The sequence below is a fragment of the Pinus tabuliformis genome, chromosome 3_1 (assembly GCF_031772625.1).
Source record: "Pinus tabuliformis cultivar Carrire ecotype Pingquan chromosome 3_1, CPIR1, whole genome shotgun sequence".
Lineage (NCBI taxonomy): Eukaryota > Viridiplantae > Streptophyta > Pinopsida > Pinales > Pinaceae > Pinus > Pinus tabuliformis.
Window position 1 is genome coordinate 152351793 of NC_142301.1, and position 20932 is coordinate 152372724.

General features: G+C 39.5%; 1 protein-coding gene across 1 annotated transcript; it reads left to right on the plus strand.

Moving 5' to 3' along the window:
* Positions 1-1057: 1057 nt before the first annotated feature.
* Positions 1058-3494, plus strand: LOC149186246 (uncharacterized). Its single transcript, XM_089409275.1, has 2 exons — positions 1058-1317; positions 2399-3494. Exons 1-2 carry the CDS (start codon positions 1058-1060, stop codon positions 3492-3494), a joined length of 1356 nt encoding a protein of 451 aa, XP_089265401.1.
* Positions 3495-20932: the final 17438 nt, after the last annotated feature.

Sequence of the window (20932 nt, forward strand, 5' to 3'; positions counted from 1 at the left end):
GCTGATTTTGGTTCTTGAGGATTCCCTCTGCTTGTGTTCTTCGATGGTTTCCCAAGTTATAGGCTAACACTGATAGCAAGCCTGGGAGTGCACAAATGGATTATGGGTGCATATGTGTGTGCACATAAGTGTTCATTGTATTGTAATGTGTAGCCGATGTGGACCTGCCTCGTTAGTTACTGGCAAGCTGCTGGTTGAATTACCCCGGGCAGGAGGGTCAAACCCATAATGCTAGAACCTGTGACTAGACCCACGATTATGGTGCTTCACGAAACAAGAGCATTGAACCCACCAGTAGTAGATTGATCTGGCTTGACATCCCACCCATTGTAATCAACACACAAAACGATATAGATTGAGATGAGTTCCCCCATGTTCCCATCAGAAGACATTGAGCCATGCTTGTTTACTTACGCTATGAATACCTAGGGATTTGAAGAAACGATAGGACACAGTGGACCTGCTTCGAACTTGCTGCTTGCTGGATAGCTGGACAGAATGATTGATGGTACCGCTGCCTAGAATAATGAAGAGGGTGCCTACAATACAAATATGATTCTGAAAGGAGGGGGGGGGGGAAGGAAAAGCATGGCAAATCAAGGTTGGGCGAGCTTCACACCTTGTCCGATGAATAATTAATGCGATAATTAGATTGAAAAAATGAGCGAAGAATATCGTATACAAAGACAAATTGTCAAACCTTTCAATGGCATCAGGTCAGGTGAGATTCTACCAGTAAGCTATCTATCTGAGGGGTGTGGTAAGGACAACTAAGCGGTCCCCCCAGCCCCCCAAGGGGCATGTTCTCAATCTAATAATTCCATTTTTCATTCACATAAGTATTTTTTTGAAATAATATTAATTTCAATTTTACAACTATTCAAAATTATATGTTTTTATTTATTAAAAGTCTTTTTATTAATATTTATCATTATAATTTTTATTTATTAAAAGTCTTGTTATTAATATTTATCATTATAGTATTGATGCTGCTCCCGCTGCTGCGCGCGCGAGCCGAGACTGATCGCTGCCGACTGCTGCCTGAAGATCCCGCGCCATGGAACCTCCGGATCCGCCTGGTGGGGATCCGGAGCTGCTACAAGCATTTTCATCACTGGTTAAATCTCTCCCTCCACAGAGACCTAGACCTGCAGCATCTAAGTTTGTAAAGAAACTGGATGTTTTACAAGAAGTTCTTCTACCTCCGACCATCCCTCGCATGGCAGCCCTCTCCCTTGCTGAGAAAGGGTTAATCGGGCAATTTACAGGACTATGGCCTTCTCCAAAAACAGTGCAACGATGGGTCGAGCGAAACTGGTCGGACAAGATTCAAGGCAAAATATCAATAAGATTCTGTGGCAGAGGATATTTCACCTTCCACTTTGAAACCAAGGAGGATAAAGACCTTATTTTCAGAAACAGGCCCTATTTTATGGATTCTAGGGGCCTCTATCTCAACAAATGGACCCCGGATTTCGATCCAGAGTTAGACATTCCGAATGCAGTTCCTGTCTGGGTCAGATTGCCCCATCTTCCTCTTCACTGCTGGGGGGATGATTCGGTTAAAGCAATAGGAAACGCGGTGGGAAAATATATCGATAGAAGCGAACCCAAAGATAACATGCAGGCTTATGCGCGGATCTGTGTTGAGGTCGATTTGGGCCGTGGACTGCCGGAAGCAATCAAACTGAAAGGGGATGACTGGTGCCATATTCAGCAGCTGGACTACGAACAGATCCCCTTCAAATGCAAGGTATGTCACGAATATGGACATTTTGCAAATAGATGCCCTAAAATAGTTAATGTAGAATCTGAAGAGCAAGAAGGGCAATGGGAAACTGTTAAAAGAAAGAAATCATCCCTCCCTCCCAAACCTATGGATTCTGATGTCCCTGGCCCATCTCATCAACCCCCTCCCCTTCATCATCCTCCCCCCTCCCATCCTTCCTCTTCCTCCCAACAGTCCCCCATTCTGCACCCTTCATCTCCCCTCCGGACCTCTGACCCTTCCATTCCTCCATCTTCTAATCCCTTTGCATCCCTATCTGAGGAAGGTCCTGAGCCTGAAATCCCCTTCTCTGAACCTCCCCTCCACTCCTCCCCCCCCAATCTACTCAGCCCTCCCCTGATAACCCTTCTGCTCGGGTTACTAGAAGCTCCTCAAAGGAGCACGGAGCTCCCAGTGATATCCCCAAAAAGCATGGGCCGGGCAGGAAATCGGCCAAGCAGCATAGAGAAGAAAGCACCCAGAAAGATATCGCCATGGGTTCCCAGACTCCTATAGAATCCTTTATTCTTGGACTCTCGGACAAAGAAAATAACAACAAAGGCAAAGAGAGGCGGGCACCTCTCCATGTAAGCAGTAAATCATGATGAAAATTCTTTCTTGGAACAGTAGGGGATTAGGGCACCCCTCCAAGACAGCAGCCCTCAAGGATCTAATTCAAAGTGAAAATCCTGAAATAGTTCTGATTCAAGAAACAAAGCAGGACCAATCTGAAACTAATAAATTCATTAGCCAGCAAAAGCGTTACAGTGGGTGCGCAAGTGAAGCAAGAGGAGCCTCAGGTGGCATTTTAACAATGTGGGACTGCAATAAATGGAATTGCCACTCCTCCAGCATACACCAGCATTGGATCTGTGTTGATCTAGAGAACAAGATAGATGGAACAGCAGTAAAGATTTACAATATATACGCCCCGAATCATTATAGAGAGAAAGAAGAGTGTTGGAACACTTTGGAAACAGATATAGATGAAGAGCAGGACAACAACCTCATTCTTGCAGGGGATCTAAACTTGGTTTTGCATTCCAATGAAAAAAGAGGGGGAAATTTCAACCTTGACCCCTTCAGGAATCGACTTGAAAATATAATGCAGGAGCAAGATCTGGTCGATATCAGACCCAAGAACCGAAGGTACACCTGGAGCAATAGACGAATAGGAGTTGGCAATATTATGGAACGTCTTGATAGATTTCTCATAAGTACTGCTTATTTATCTACTTTCACCACTGGCCAGTCGAACATCCTCAATGTCTCCGCCTCTGATCATTATCCAATCACGCTTACTTTGCAAAGTCACTGCCAGCTAGGACCGATTCCCTTCAAATATTGCCCCATTTGGAACCGAATCTCAGCAGCAAAGGAAGTGGTTTGGCAGGCTTGGTCCCAACATGTTGAAGGCTCCCCAACTTTCATATGGGAAACAAAATTAAGGAGAACAAGACAGGCTCTAAAAGAATGGGCAAAGAGCAACTATCAAGAGCCCGAGTTGAGCAAGAAAAAAATCAAACAAGATTTAGAGGATGTACAGCAACACATAGAAGCCATAGGGCTGTCCCAACAAGCCAAAGAGAGGGAAACAAAATTATATTCTCAGCTGCGGCAAGCTACAAAGGATGAAGAAATAAAATGGAGGCTGAAGTCAAGACAGCTCTGGCTGCAGGAGGGAGATAAAAATACCTCCTATTTTCATAAGCAGGCAACAGTTTGAAAGGTCCGAAACACTATGAATACAATAAAAGATAATGAGGGGAACAACTATCACACTCAGGAAGCGATAAAAGAAGGAGCCACAAATCACTTCAAAAATCTTTTGACTGAGGACAAAAGTGAAGAGGATTACTCAAGTTTTTTACAGCACATGAACAAGGAAGTCACCCATGAAATGAACAATAGTCTCAAGAAGGAAGTCGAAGAGGAAGAAGTTCAAAATGCAGTTTGGAGTCTACACCCAGACAAGGCCCCTGGACCTGATGGGTTTCCAATCAGTTTTTATAGAGAATATTGGCAAATGATCAAGAAAGACCTCTTAAAGATGATACGCTGGGTTCTAAAGAAAGGCAAAATGGGGGGATTCACCAACTCAACCCATCTTGCTTTAATTCCTAAAGAGAACAGACCTTCCTCCTTTTCAAGATTTCGGCCTATTTCTTTATGCAACTCATCTTACAAAATCATCACTAAAATCCTTTCATCCAGGCTCAAACCTCATCTCTCATCTTTGATTTCTGAAAACCAAGGGGGATTCCTCCCGAATAGGCACATCTCTGACTCTATTCTACTTGTTCAAGAGGCCATTCACTCCAGTCTTAGTAGAAAGGAGAAAGGATTTGTCCTCAAGCTGGACCTTGCCAATGCCTTTGACAGGGTCCGGCATTCCTTTCTGTTCTCTGTCCTCCATAGAATGGGCTTTGACCCCTCCTTTATTTCAATGATCAAAGCTTGTATTTCGGAACCTTGGATATCCCCTCTGATTAACGGAAGACCGTGTGCTGCTTTCAAATCCTCTCGAGGCCTTAGGCAAGGCTGTCCTCTGTCTCCCTACCTGTTTATCCTCATGGCTGAGTCCCTTAGCCAAACCCTTGATTTTAACCGAAGAATAGGCCTTATCACTGGTATCAAATTTGAGCATGGCACAAAAAATATTAATCACTCCCAATTTGCAGATGATACCCTCCTGATAGGAGGAGCGTCCATCACCATTGCAAGGCGCTTCAAGAAGATTTTAGACCAATTTATGGAATACTCAGGAGGGAAAGTTAATCAGTTAAAAAGTTGTATCTATGGTTGGAACACTCCCAACCATACCATCCATAGCATTGCTAGCATTCTAGGAGTCTCCTACAAGCTCAATTGGAACCATTTCACTTACCTTGGAATGCCAGTAAGTTTGGGACCACTGAAATCTGACACCTGGAATGAAATCCTCGACAAAATAAAGAGAAAAATTCAACAATGGGGCACCATGTGGCTGAACCCAGCTGGAAGACTTGTTCTTCTGAAATCAGGCTTGGCCTCTCTGCCCATTTACCGTCTCTCTTTATGTCAAGCACCTGCAACCTTTCATCAGAAAATGGAAAAAAATCTCAGGCATTTCCTCTGGCAAGGAGGCAAAACGGAAAAAAGAAAGTTCAACCTTGTTAGTTGGAAGAATGTCATCCAATCTCAGGAAAAAAGCGGGCTAGGAATAAGATCACCAAAAATTCTGAATTTAGCTCTTGGAGCTAAAATAATTTGGAGAATGATCACTGGTCCCACAGCTTGGTGGAAGAAGGTCTTAGAGGCTAAATATCTGAACAGTGCGAGGCAGCAACTTTTGAATACCAGCATTCCCAACAGAGATAGCACAAAAATATGGCAGCTCTGCAAGAAAGCCATACCCTTCATGACTCAAAATATTTCAAAGGTTCCTGGAGGAGGGAGCAGTGTCAATTTCTCCACAGATAGAATTCTTGGACAGCACCCAATCGGATCACATTCGGAGGCAATCCCTGCAATAAACTGGCTCAGCAGTAGAGAAATAGTATATCTGTCCCAAATATCACAATGGGAAAATTCTACTCAAGCATGGATAGGTTGGGAACTCCCGGAATACCCCAAAGAGCTTGAGACCAGCTTTTTTGCTCTCAAGAACCTCCTTCACAGCAAAGCCCCAACGCAAAAAGGCAAGCAAGATGGCTACCGTTGGGATCCAACTGGAACTCAGTACACGACCAAGGCTGGGTACCATTGCTTATGCGATAACATCTTCCCACAGGATGTTTGGAGTCAATGGAAGCTGGTATGGAGAGCAGAAGCACCCCCCAAAATTAAATTCTTTCTTTGGCTACTTTTAAAAGGGAAGGTTCTAACAGCAGAAAATCTAATGAAAAGAGGTATAATGGGACCCTCTCGATGTCCAAATTGCTGCAGCTCAGAAGAGACACTTCAACATCTGTTCATAGATTGCCCTGTAGCTGAAGAATGCTGGAGGACGATGGCATCTCTCGGGAATGCTCCATGGGAGCCTAAGGCATCTATTGCAGACACTCTCTTTAGCTGGAAAAAAAACTGTCCGTGGAAAGGAAAACAGAGTAAATTAGCCCAAAGGATTTGGAACACCATGGCAATAACTCTCCTATGGCGAATCTGGTTAGCACGCAACGGCAAGATCTTTCAAGGGAAAAATTGCAATATCAGAGTTATGTGCCATAAAGCTAGGATCTTAGCGGTAGAAACAATCACGGCCCATACCAAAGGCAAGATAGAGGTCGCCAACTGCAGCGTCGAAGAGAGAAGTCTGATTAGCCATGTGCAAGAAAACATAATCAGTGCTCAGGAGATAAGCCAAAGGAGGGTGCAAACGAAAGAGACAAACAGGACATGGAAGCTGAGATTAAAGGAGGAGGAGTTCGCAACTTGGCTGAGAAACTGCAACAGGTTCTTACTGTTCTTTGATGGCGCATCGAAATCTAATCCTGGCCAAGCAGGGGCAGGAGGCCTAATCTGCAATGCGAATGGCGAAAAAATTCTTCATTTCGAATGGGGATTGGGAGAAATATCCAATAACAGGGCAGAAGGATTAGCTTTGTATCAAGGGCTCCTTCAGCTGATCAAGATCGGGATAAGAACAACAGTATTCTTCGGGGATTCAACAATCATCATCAGGCTCATGGTGAAACGGCAAAGCACACCGAATATCCTCCTGCAACAGATCAACTACAGGAACCAAATCCTCCACGACTCCATGCAAGAAGTCCGTTACTACCATATCCTCCGTGGACTGAATAAGGAGGCTGACATGTTTGCCAACAAGGCATGTGAGCGCTCCAAGGGCAACATGTACTGCAATAACACCTCCTCTTTCCAACCGCTCCCATGAACCACACGCATTCAGTCAAAGCTCATTGTACCGCTGCTGAAAGCATCTATGACTACCGGCAAACAATCAGTGCAAGGGACAGAACAGGTATGGTTGATAGGAATTTGATCAGAATTTGGATTGGGAGATCTGCCCAGAGCGTGGGAATCAGGCGAACTGCAGGAGGAAATCGTCCCGCCAGACAGATCTCATGTGCCTATCAGGATTTGCTTTGGGCTGTGTGGACCAATTTTGGAAACCGCATACGGGTTTGTTCCCGCCTCCACAGCATGTATGCGTTATTTATATCTATCTTGAGCTTCAGGATCCTTCAGTTCGGAGAAGCCTATTGTGGCAGTGATCATAGCTTCAGAACCGCTTCAGTTTATCCCCCTTCTGCCAGAGGTGCCGACCATAAGACTACTGAGTATTCAGCGGAAGCCACTAGAGACAAGGAGCAAGTCCAGCGCCCCCGCATCAGAGAGGTGATCATAGCAAATAGGCAGATCTCAGTACCAATGGAGCGTCCAGAACAGTGCTTCCACTGCCGTGACCTGCAGGCAGAATTTGAGGAAGTGCGCGCGCAACAGAGGACCCTGGAAGATCATGTCCGCAGTATGGAAACTAGGCATGCAGATCAAGTTCGGAATCTGGAAGCAAAACTCGATGAACAATGTAGAATTTTACATGAAAAATACCGAGCCGAGATGAATCTATTCCTACATAGAGTTCACTCTTTGCACGAGCAGTTCAACAATCTGAGCAACAGATGTGCTCATGCCGAAGAATCAATCACCGTCCTCAAGTATATGATGGAGAAAAAGTTCAAAGAAGCGTCATCCTCCTCCAGTGCAAAACCGAACGAGCCAGACCCAAGCCCGGAAGACTCTACAGCACGGAAGATTAGTCACATAGAAATTGATTAGCCATGTGTTGCAGTTGTAAATTTTGGTGTTTTCAGTTTGTAAGAATCTATAGTAGTGAAAGATGCCTCATAGGTAGGAACACTAGAATCAGGATCAAGGAAAGGGAATTTTTTGTAATTCCTTGGATCCACAATGCTCAAGAAGCACTATATGTACGGCAAGCTGCCTCCCTCTTCTTTTTTCAGATTAATACATAGCAACCGAACTTGTCAAAAAAAAAATATTTATCATTATAATTTATTCTTAAATTAGAATGTCTAAGAAGTTTAACTTTTGCTAGTGTACTATTTTTTTAAAAATAATTTCAATATTATTTTAGTATACTAATTTGGTTTTAAAATTACTTTCAATATTATTTTTAATTTATAATTATTATTTGAGAATAATATATAATTGTGCAATTTTATTTTATTTTATCTTTTACTTTAATTATAAGTGTTCAAGAGATTATTTCCTTGAAAAACATCTTTTTAACGTTCAAATTTAGCATGTAACTAGCAAAGTGCGAGCTCTAGTGATTGAATCATTTTTTATGCTTATTCTTTTTTTTTTCTTTTTCCTTATGGAGTTTTTATGGTATATTATTTATTATTTTTGTCTATTTTTAGATCAATTTCTTTACATATGCTTTTGTATTTATAAGTATTAAATATTTGTCTAATTTATATATTAATGACTTTACTTCATCGATGGGTGTATGGAATTTGTTTTAAAATATGTTATAGTGAAAATTGTACTCATTGAAAATTATAGCTTTTCTAAATGCAAATGTGCTTTGCTTTACTGATGTTTTGGCCCGAACATGATGAGGACAAATAGGAGGGAGGTTGGTGTTATTACCCATTGATTTGGCATGTAGTTACCCCTTACTAGTTTATTGATCTTTGAAAACTTGGGGAACTGTTATAATAGACTTGAGAGGTCCCATGACAAGCCCTTCATTAATATTAAGTCCAACATCATGTAAGTCTAAAATTCATCCACAAATTATCATGGATATTCTATTGGATAGTTCATAATAACAAATCCGATAAAATTAGTCTTAAAATCTAAAATCTACACTATGAGGGATGATGTCTCCTTATATTTCTAGATATATAAATTACTATCTATTAAATATGTGTGTAATAAATAACAACAAAACAAATAATAAAAAAATAAATCTCACAAACCATAAATTAACACAAGACATAACCTAGAAAATATTGCTTGAGAAAATGTAGTTGGAAGGTGAGGTTTCTTTTCTCTCCTTCTTTGGATAGGAAATGGATGTAATTAAAAAGAAGTGAGGTTGTGACCTGTAGGATGATATAAGGCACAAATCCTCTCTATTTTCTCTCTTCCTTTCCTCTCTCAAAACATCTATTGAACAAAATGCACTTGAATAGAATGAAATCCCCTTTTCTCCTTGTCGCCTAGTTATAACATTGTCTGATAGCATAATAATGGTTAAATTTGACTCCTTCAACTCTTAACTAGAGTTACAATATGAAATATTATAAAGTATTATTCATAATGGTCTTGTGGCTAGCTCCCTTTCCATGGGTAGTGGAGGCTAACATGGAAACCATTCAAATTATGGTGGTCTAAACAAGGTCAAATTTCAAGTGCCATAACTTTTGCATTTAGAATCTAATTGAGGTCATTCTTGCAGCCATTGAAAGGTCTCTATGTGTAGAATATCACAAAATTGTGTGTTTCTTAAGAAGTAAAGTTTTACTCCAAAAACACATCATTTGATTCTTCAAACTGATCTCGAAAGGTTTCCAACACTAACTTGACAAATACGGTCTCATAGGTAAAAATGGAATTATGAAGTGATTCCTCAAATTTTTCCACTCCAAAAGCATCAACATGGATGAAAAAAAATATAATGACACAATCCAAATTACATCTCCATATTTTTGGATGCTTTTTGTCCCTAAAATATTTTATAGAAGAAGTGAAGAAATGTTTTGTCCACCTCTTCTCAAGTGTACTATTTAGCCTTTGTTGGAGGTTGTCCTTTCAACCAATCTAACAATGGTAATGTTTCGCTCGTCTTGCACTATTGGAACTTGTTTAAAAAACTATATATTTTGTCAACTCTATATAAGAATCTGGTGCCAAATCCTCTATATAATGTAGGATTTGTTCCTCTTCCTGATTTTGTTGGGAAGGCTCGTAGAATTTCACATTCTATACATTCTTCACTAAGAAAATGTGTAAGTATGTTTTCATGTTTTTAGCATGGGAGGTACTCCAAACCTTAGGATAGAGGGTTTTGGAGGAATTGGCATCACAAGGGAACTTGTGGGATAAGAACCCAAGCTGTGGGTTTTGTACCCAAAGGCATGGGAACAAAAACCATGAGGAGATTTTGCTGTTTGACACTTGAAGATCATAGAGGACCCTAAAAGGAACTAGGGGACAAGAAGAACACCAAAATCAGAGGTCTACAATAGGAGATATATTTTTTTGTTTATATGAAAGGGTAAAAGTGGCACATAAAGTAGGTAGATTGGCTAGTATGATGTCACTTGTTGGGCTAGTCATTGAGCCTAAGAGAACATATAAATAGAAGAGTTATGAGAGCTCAAAGGAGAATCCACATCACACTTATTTCACATGTATAGGACAAGGAGAAGAGGGTTGACTATCTTAGACCTAGCCACAACTTTAGGAGGCCAAACAAATTAGACAAGGAGGACTAGTTTGGTTTTCATTCTCAAGGTTGTTTCAGCCGAGTTTGAACAAGGAATAGGTAGCGAACCTAGGAGGAGGATAAGTTAATTTTTGGGTGGTTATTTTGGGCAAAAAATAGTGACACATTCTTTGTAGAAGGCCTAATAGTTCTGTGGTAATTGTAGGTGGGAAGAAATCTTGTTTAGGGAGGCTAAATAGTATACTAGGCTCCCTAAATAAGGCCACATTTATCTCCGGAAAAAGTTTTATTAAAGGGATATAGTTGGAGGTGAGAAATCATTGTTTTGATGTAGGACTGATGTGCCCTAGACGAGGTTGAATTCCTCAGAAAGTAAAATCCAGGATATAATGTGTTTCAAGGGTTGAAATTGGACATCCTTAAGAGGAGAAGAGTGCAAGATGGAGGTCCAAGGTTTGCATAGTTGATTAGAACATCCATGTGCAACAAAAACATAATATCATATCTTCTGAAGTGGCCACAGAGCTTAGGAGCCCTAGCGAAGGAGGAGAGGAGCTTGTTTGTGACCTTTCTAAGATTGTTTGGGAGGGTTGAGTGTTGGAGTAGATAGGTTGAATCTTCAAAAGAAGACCTGGGATGATTTTGGTGAGGTTTTGTGTGGAAAATATCTTTGTTTCAAGTGCTGCAGAGATCTGTTATGATTGTAGGGAGGTTGATCCTTGTTTGGGTAGCCTTAAGGAAGTTTGTGATCCTTGTCTAAAGGGAAGACCGTCTAGACTTGAGAAGGAGGGAAGGTTACAATTGTTAGAGGGTTATTGCATCATTTGGAGAGGGCTGAAAAAGGACTATTATAAGCCCTAACCAAGAATCCAAAGCTACAATTGTGTACACTAGTATAGGAGCAAGAAAAATAGGTATGTGTTGATGTGGTTTAATTGTTTTTGGTGCTAGAGGATGTAGAGTTCATTTTGGATAGTTTTTGGAGAAACCTAAAGAATATGAATTAGGAGGGTTTTAGTGGCTTGATCCAAGCCCTAAATGTAGGTAATTGAAAGACAAATGAGTCGCTAGAAGGGGGAAAAAAATTCAAGCTCATGATTGATTCTTGAAGGAAGAAGAAAGGAGGTCAAGGGAGCAGATCACACTAGCCCAAGTTCATTGTGGGAGATGGACATATTGGAACGATAGGTGGCAACCCTCTATGCCCTAATTTTATCTTCATCAAGAAGCACACGAAGATAATAGTGGGCAGAAAGTACCTAAGAGTTTTTTCCTTAAAGGACGAAGGAGCCACTAGTTGGGAAAGAAGTCCCAAAGGAGCTCATAAGTAGTAGTGGGCCGTTGAGAGTTGTTCACAAATAGTGTTCTAAACAACTCGATAGGAGTCTTGATGTTTTGATGCGTTGAAGGACTAATGGTTCGCTAGAGCGCAATTGGAGTTGTGTTAAATGTCCTAATGGAGTTGGTTCATTGATAGAGGTAGAGTTGTGTTCATGCAGATTAGGAGTCAAAGGACCAGGCAGGTGTGTTCAAGTTACGACCAAGAAAATTGTGAAGTTGACTATATCAGTTAAGCGGTCAATATATCTTGTTTGGGAAGTTTGATTTTCATAATTTTTGACATCAAGTCCCTCTTTGTATCAATGGATGTATGAGGGTCATTATCCCTAGAACAAGAGCCCTAGAAATTTGTATTATCTTTTGGTTAATATAAAAAAGTTCGACAACTAAAATTTGTAGAAACGTTGTCTATAGTATGCACATGTTGATTTACTATTGTGATTTTTTTCATTGTGGAAATTAGTTTGGTGTGATACTTAGATTGGTAGTGTAAGTGATTATAAAATTCTAATCTAAAATATAGTATCATGGAAAAATAACATGGGATCAAAGCTAATTTCAAGGGCCAGTGAATCAGAGTGTGAATAGAAGCAACTGAAAGGGAGTTGTGATTGTCTAGATCATGGAGCAAAGGGTTCAATTGAAGACATGGAAATGTGGTCTTGACTGGCTTGGTAGTCAGATTGGTTGGGAGGTCTGGTGGGTTGGTGGTGAGCCTAGTGAACAACATTTTGTTGTAGGCAAGATTGTTGATCATGGAATTCCAATTATTTTCCATGGATTGTTGGGACAACTCAAGGATTGTTTTGGAATGGAAGAGATTGGTATGATCAAGATTACTTCATGTGATGGACTGCATATTGGCATGCTAGTTTATTCATTGGATCATGATGTTGCATATCCAAGATTAGAGGAATTTGCATGAGTTTTGTTTGATCCATTCTAGATTTTACCCTGTACAGAAATTACCTGCAAACGAATTTTTCAAACCAAAAAAAATATAATGGCGAGAGCATAAAACCAATATACATAGAGATTTTCCCCTGGATCCCAAAACCAGGACTTCCATATTGATTTTCCATTATATTCCTTTAAATGTTACAATACATATATATACATGTCAAAGCATTCAAAAACCCCAATCCATTAACCTTGGATTAGAACATAGCCATAATTCCTTTTATCGGATCTACAAAATACCATGGGAAAAAACCATCATGCAAAAAGCATGTGCAAAACCACCTAGAATTTTTTTTCGGGGTGCTGCCCTGAAATCCAGATAATTTATTCCTGGGACAGTCATGGAAAGACTATAACACATACCCAACATCTAGGATGATGAGTTCTTGGAGGATTGTGTTGCGGTGATGATGGCCCATGTTCAACCACTGGTCAGACTTACTTTGTAGGACATGAAATCAATAGCGGGTTGAGCGAGTGGAGATTGTGTAGACTCAAAGAGAATCTAGCTTCAGAGGGAGAAACCGTATGGAAGTATTTAAGTTTTTAGGTTCAGATAAGATGAGGGAGAGGCACTACCAAGATTGCAGGGTTCATTCTACAAAGTATGTTGCAGTAATGGAATCCAGATGGGCTAGTGTTATCAGTGATGATGTTGGTGTAGACTTCCTAGTGTTGGAAGTATCTCCATTGCTAAGAGGGAGTACAAAGATTAATATCTTTAGAGATACTCCAAACCCTAAACTAAAGGGTTTTGGAGGAATTGGCATCACAAGGGAACTTGTGGACTAAGAACCTAACATGAGGGTTTTGAACCCAAAGGTGTCAGGCCAAAACCAAGAGGATATTTTTATATTTGACTCATGGAGATCGTAGGGGACCCTAAAAGGAACTAGCGAGCGTGAAGAACACCAAGATCAAAGGTCAGCAATAGGACATATAATTTTCTGTCTATATATAAGGGCAAAAGTGACACATAAAGTAGGTCTTCTTGGATAGTATGATGTCACATGTTGAGATAGTCATTGATCCTAAGAGAATATATAAATAGAAGAGTTGTGAGATTGCATTTAGATTTTATCATTTTCATTTTATATGTCCCCTTAGACATGATAAAACTATAGTGTGGCTTGGATGAGCCCTCATTTCAGCTGGAGGATTTTTTTCTTGCAAGTGCACTACAAGACGGTTAATTTGGTTTCTCTCTTCTAGTTGTTGATTATCAATCAGTAACACAACAAGTCAATGAGGAGAGAGGGATCAACTACACCCAATAGAACCATTTGGAGCCATCATTTAAACATATAAGAGTCTGATTTGGGACTCTGACCATATGACCTTCCCAAATGTTGATGAGGTCATCTTATGCTATCAACAAACCACTACTGTAGAACCATCCAACTTTGAATCTTTCCTTGAGTCAAGTTTACCTAACACTTTGAAGTGATTTATTGAGGTTGGTTTTCTATACCATAGTTTGTAGGGAGTATTGTCACTATTAGGCCTAATATGTTCTTTATTTAAACTATGGAATGATGTATAAACAACTTCAACCCAAAAATATTTGGCATATTTCTTTCATCCAACATTGCACTTGCCATTTTCTACATTGATTTGTTTTTCCTTTCAGCCACACCATTTTGTTGGGGAGTATTAGAAACTATGAGTTGTATTCTTATGCCATGTTCTTCACAAAAACTATTAAATTCATTTGATGTAAATTCCCCACCCCTATGTGACCTTAGACACTTTAGTTTGCATTCAATTTGGTTTTCAGCCAGGGCTTTAAGGACTTGAATTTTTCAAACACTTCAAACTCCTCCCTTAAAAATGAAACCAATGTAAGCTTGGTAAAATAATCAATAATTAGAATAAAGTATTGTTCACAACTTAGGGTCTCATTTCTTAAGGGTCCACATAATTCTATATGGCCTACTTATAGAGGCCTAGTATATTAGTTTTCTTTGGTCTTGAAGGGCGATATAACTGGATTTCCAACTTGGCATGATTTCAAAATTGTATTTCTTGACTTTGAAATTTTTGGAAAATACATTATAGCTTTTGTTTTGTTGAGCTTCAAAATATGTTAGATCTAATACTTTTGTGATCCATAATGTAGATATAAGTCTTTCAGATTAATCACATCATTAGGATTTGGTTGATGTTTCAAACCAATTAATGTGGTCCCGAGGATGAACCACATTAGTTGGTTCAAAATGTCGACCAAATCCGAATGATGTGATTAATACGAAAGACTTATATCTACTTCAAAATATGATCAAAGTTCATGTGTCCCAACCCCATGTTCCATAACTAGCTCTCACTATTGTAGTGTTTTCTTCTCAAAGATGTATGAAAGGAACCCACTTAAGATTGTGGATGACAAACAATCTCAACAATATAAATGGCTGTTAAAAATTTTAGATCCGCAACAACTGATAGAAACAAAACCTGCCAAAGTATGGATATATGCCACAATAATAGTTAAATAGCAAAAAGAAAGAGTAATAACTCCAATAATCCAATGGAAACCAGACATACAAAGAATATTTTTATTATAACACCTGTGAAGGGAACAAATAGATGTTACTAGTCCCCCTCTATAGGATGGGTTCTTCGCTATCCTCAAACGTCTTTAGCTTGTGAAGAGTCTCTCTCCTCTATAATGTGTAAACCCAACAAAAATATGGTATGCGACAATGAAAATAATCAGAGTTACAACAGTGAGTGCAACAATTAAAATAATCAAAAGTGAATAATGAATGGAAAACCCTTCTATTTATCACAAAATATTGAGTTATCTTAGAATAATGAGAAATAATAAGATATTATTGATCTCATTCTTGGAATAACCACTTGGAATAACCACTTGGAATATTTTATTATATTTGGTTAGGAGCGAAAAAGTATTTAAACTTTTATTTAGAAATAATAAATAAATAAATGATTTATTTAGCATCTCAAGGAATTAGTTGAAGAATAATAAACAAATAATGCTTTGTTTAATTATTCTTAAGGGATATAGTCAAATTTGACAAAGAATAATAATTAAATAGTGATTAATTAATTATTTTTAGAGAAACATAAGATAAATAATTATTTATCTATTTATTTTTCATGATTGGGTCAAATATGACAAAGAATAATAATTGAACAATGGTTTAAGCAATTATTCCTAGAATAAAATCAAATAAATAATGATTTATTTAATTATTCTTCATGTGTTTAACTATAAATTACTTAACAAAGGTGGTTTATTAAGTAATTTCTCACAGTGAAAGAAATTTTATTATGATAAAATTGGCTTTACATGGTGTACTTCGATCCATCTACTAAATTAGGCTGGATGATCATTTTTTTGGTGATAACAGATTGCCCCCCAACGTACGAGTGTTAGGAGAAATACATATGATCAAAGTACGTCGTAAAGGCACAACCATTAGACAACACAAGGGAGTCAAAGAGAGAGAGAGAGAGAGAGAGAGAGAGAGAGAGAGAGAGATCAATAAAGTTCAATTGAAAGAGGATAGGGACAGAGGGGGTGAGACTAATGAAAGTCTCCTTTTATGTTGTGGTACCAGACCTCTATGAGATGGGGAGGCATACCCATACCCACCGAGATAACTTAGTACAAAAATAATGGTTCACCTAGAAATATAAACTGAGAAATGAATTACATGTTCAATGGTACATGACATGCTGGCATAACAAAGCCAGAAAATAATACAATGCGTCCCATATACATAATGCACCTGGAAAAACATGTGCGGGGTCTGAATACAATAATATCTTAGTACGTGATATACAAAGGCCCTTCCTTCAAGAAATGGGTGGGAGGGAGGGTAGAACAACTAGAGAAGTGTTGTTGAGCAAGGAAGGGATCTTCAAAACTGAAAGAATCATCTGAAGGAGACATGCATGTTATGAACATTATAATTAGTAGGAACCAAACCCATCAACTTTGCAGAACTGCATCTGAGGTTATAGCATCATAGGAATGCATCTAGGTATGTGGGGGGATACTTGAAGGGCCACCCCCTCATGATGTCTGAAACATCTTACTCACACCCGGGAATCACTAGTGCAATCTACTGCATCACTAGACCATCAAGTATATATATCACGAATGTTAAACAACCAAGTCAAAGGGAAATAATGAGACCCTCTGCTCAATTCGAGGTTGTTGGCTTGATGGGCCCTGACCTAGGTTTAGCGTTAGTCAGCAAAGCAAATCCCTACACCATTGTCCCTTTCTCATCAGCCCACAGAGCGCGGACTGAAGTCTCACCCGAAGCAATATGGGGAGATGCAGGAACCAAGTTTCTGCACCCTGAGATGGTAATGATGTTGATCCACACTTCCTGATCCTGCCTTTGTGCAGATCGATAAGCTTTTAGGGCTTATTGATGTTCCTTCTCTTCCGTCCTTCAATACCTCCGCGATGTACTGATATTCACGCAGCCCCAACCTTAGGTCCAAGCACTTACGCGCCTCTGTGGCCATGTTACTGTATAAGTTCCCAAGTTATCTTAAATGTTACCTAATCTACCATGCATTTACAGGTATCTTCGCATAAACCTATATTGTTGCTGGCGTTCAATTAATAGATATAAACGAATATATTCGCTGATTAAATAAGCATTATAATGTAAACTCAGATCGTATCATAATATAATCAGATGCATTAAATGTAGACAAATTACACAGTGATTTGTGGAATACTTCTCTTTATTGATATCTCAAGTTCAGTACAGACTCTATCCACCCCACACACACAACTGCAGGGGTTAGTGCACTCAGTTGTGGACTTCCACCCTAGGCCTCTGTGCACTCAGCTGCAAAGCCTCTATCTACGCTAAGCCCTGAGAACACTTAGGACTTCTTCCCCAAAAAATATTCTTATTACTATTACTCTCCCCTTAGACTCTTTCAAGACTCCCCTTTTTATTCAATCCCATGGTATGTCGACCATGGGTAGATCTTTACAACATACATGAGACTTTAAAAAACAAGGTTGGACAACCCTTTGACATCTACGTGCTCTGTGACCACAAAATGCAGAGACTTTACATATTTATTACAAAATTTGGGCTTTCTGTCCCAAAACTACCTCTTGGGGGAACTCGTTCCCAACAGAGGTGTCGAACAAAAATGGAAGCTGGAACTAAGATACACCACCCTCTAGGTCGTTCTTCTGGAATAAATGAGCTGATTTCAACAGAATAGGACCCGCGATAGGTGAGGCAATGGGGATCCTCAACTAAGGCACAAGGGAAAATAGTAATGTGATTGATAAAATGACACAAGGGATAGTGGGGAAAAGTGGGACTGAGGGACAAACAGACAACTTCCCTTGTTAGAGCATAAAGTGGATGGCTGACTTGGCAGCAATTGACTCAAATCCACAGGGGATTGGGACAGTATGATTGTAGGCCACAATGGGCAACACAAGATGAAAGGTATGAAAATATGGATGGAATACTGTGACATGATATAATGGGACATGAAATAGACTCCAAGAATGCAAGGGTTACTCATTGTGGGTGCTCTGAACAAGGTGGTGAGCTCCAGTATTGCAGAAATGATGCTGCAACTCCTGGGACTCCCTACTTTACTTTTATCAACCCAATATTTCGTAACAAACTTGGAAGCGACGGTGCTATATGCACAAGTACTAGCTCTTACTGCAGGTTGTCACTTGATCAGTTGGCACAAGTTCGCTAGGAGCTTAAGCAAACTTCTATGAGTTCTTAGAAGAAGCTTTTTACTGTGATGGAAGAAAGATAACTCAAAAGAGGCTAGTCTACTTGCAGAAAGAAGATGAAAGCTGAAAGGAAACACAAACCCTAGCAAACCCTAGTTTTACCCACTAACTCTACTTGTGCAAGAAAAGGGATGGGAACTACTGAAATGGATGCCATTGACTATTGACAAGTGAAATGCATGTATTCAAGCTACTTCTGAAGGAAAATATGGAAGAAACATCTTTTTGTACTTTTGAGCAATTTTATGTAGAATTATTATGCTTGTGTTTTAACTATTTGTGACTATCAAAGGTTTATTGGCGAAAGGAAATGGAGTGGGCATTTGCAGGAGGTTGGGATGGTGTGGAGAGGACCTAAGGAGTCCCTAGTGCCCTTTTGGAGATTTCCACTGCAATCAGATTTCGAAAAATCACTTGCATGAACTTCTACAGGAGGCTGTAGGGGATCTACAGGAAGTTCTACAAGAAGAGGCCGAAAGTGGTTTTTAGAGGGTTGAAGGTGGAAAAATGGTGGGAAAGTGGAAATGAAGGATGGATAGAGATGTTAAGGGTTCTAGGACCTTGTACATGAAGATCAAGAGTGAAGGAGATGGTTGCATTTGTTCAAATGTGAAGGAAGCAATTTTGCACAAAAATGTAGAAATTAGGGTAGTTTGGGAAAGTATGGCGAATGAGTGAAGGAAATCTTGAGAGAGGAATTGGAGCAAGTTGTATGATGGAGGAAGGATAAGCTGGAGTGTCTTACAGGTGCTCTACACACGTCTTTTCAAAACTAACCCAAGCAAAAGCTAAGAAAACAGAGTTTTACCTATTTTGACCTAATTCTGACCTCGAAACCAGAAAAGTGTTGAACAAAACTTTATGAACAGGAAGTTATGCTAGAAAGCTATGGAAACTAAACAATAACAGATCTAATCATGTAAACACAATTGATAGCAACTTCAACTGGAAATCTAACACTAGCAATTGCATTGGAAAGAAAAACAGTGTTTTTGTGGTAGCAAGAGTGCCTTGGTCTCAATTCATGGTCCCAAGGAGGGAGAAAGGAGATCAAGGCCTGCTTGGTAGCCTTTTTTTGGATATTTTGTGTTATCAAATTATCTAATCAACCTGAATCAAGAACAACTATCTTAATCATCAAAAACAACCTAAGTAACAAAGCAAGATTTAACCTAAATAACATAAATTATTCTATGAATGCAAGAAAAACACATATAAGTACACAAAGGAGGTTTTGGGCACTTGGTTTTGGCCCAACCCCAAGAGGTATAGCCCCCTAGGAATGATCAATGCTGGTTCAAAGCTGGATTCATCTTCATTGATCAAAAAATAATAGTTACATCACAAAACTGTCTGCAAAGGGAGCTAAAAAATGAGCTGAGTACAAGGCTGCACTAAAGTGCGAAAATAGACTATAAAATGGCTAACCTACTAAGGATTTAAGATTTCTTATTTATACAAGTGAGGACTCCCAACAGTCTTCCTAAAATTTAGGAACTCAGCTGCCCAAAACTGCAGATAACAGCCACTTCACTAGACCTACTCGGCTGCCCCTTGAAATCATCTTTTGTGGGTTGTTGAACTCCGAGTTGTTGATGGAGAACTCGAGGAAGGGGTCATTTAGTGTAGGAGACACCCCTCCTATAAATCCTTAGCCTTGTTTCTTCGAGTTTGGCTGCCAATCTGCTCATAAATGCTTGGTATTGGTCCAAAAATGTCCAACAATCTGTAATAAACACGTATTAGACTTTGTGGTAAAGTGATTATCCCCATTCACTCAATTAACATAAATATATTCAAAAGTATGCACAAAAATATGGAGAATGGTGGATTAAATGAAAATAATAGGCAGAACGAGCCCATATAGTTACCCATTTCTGAGGCTCATCACAAGGGTGACTCGATCACGCTGCCACATAGAATAGGCCTGGTGGGGACCATCAAAACACGAGTAAATGATGGTTACTCATCATGAAAATCGACGCATGGTACGACAAGTATTCAGAGGAGGATTTTATGACAAAATTAAATTTTGAGAGGCGACGAAGTGACCTTTCTTGGAAAAATGATTTCCTGGTGAACTGTCAAACCATAAAAAACAGAGGAAGACCCATTATAGATGTCAATGAGATATTTCCAATGGTGCTAATGGTTCGTCAAACTGAGTTATGGTATGGTTTCAGTGTACGATAGAAAAACTATGGGGTTTCCTATAAAAAGGGTTTTTTCCCTCCAATTGGAGAAGAGGAGAAGGCCCTAAATATTGCGGAGATCGTAGCGGAAAAAGTGACCATCGGAATTAGGATCTGTGACTTTCAAGCAAGTGGCCTTACTTTTCTAAATATGGCCTTAATGTTTCTTGGAACAATGGTTCCTAGTGAAGAATTAAGGGAAGAGGAAAATGATAATGAACTACTATAGGAGGTCTAGAATCATCTTCACCGACGCTGTCAAACATGGGGACTATGTGGACATAGAGTATAATATTTGAAGATATGGTATCAAAATTCTACGATAAGCGATGTGCATATTTCTTTCCGGAAAGTCTAGTAGGACAAACTATCCAAGGAATGGGAGGATAGTCAACCATACCTAGATCTAGTGGGATTTAGACCAAGACTTATGTGAGAAGATGGCGAGGGGAAAACCATCATGCCCCCAAGCATGGGATACT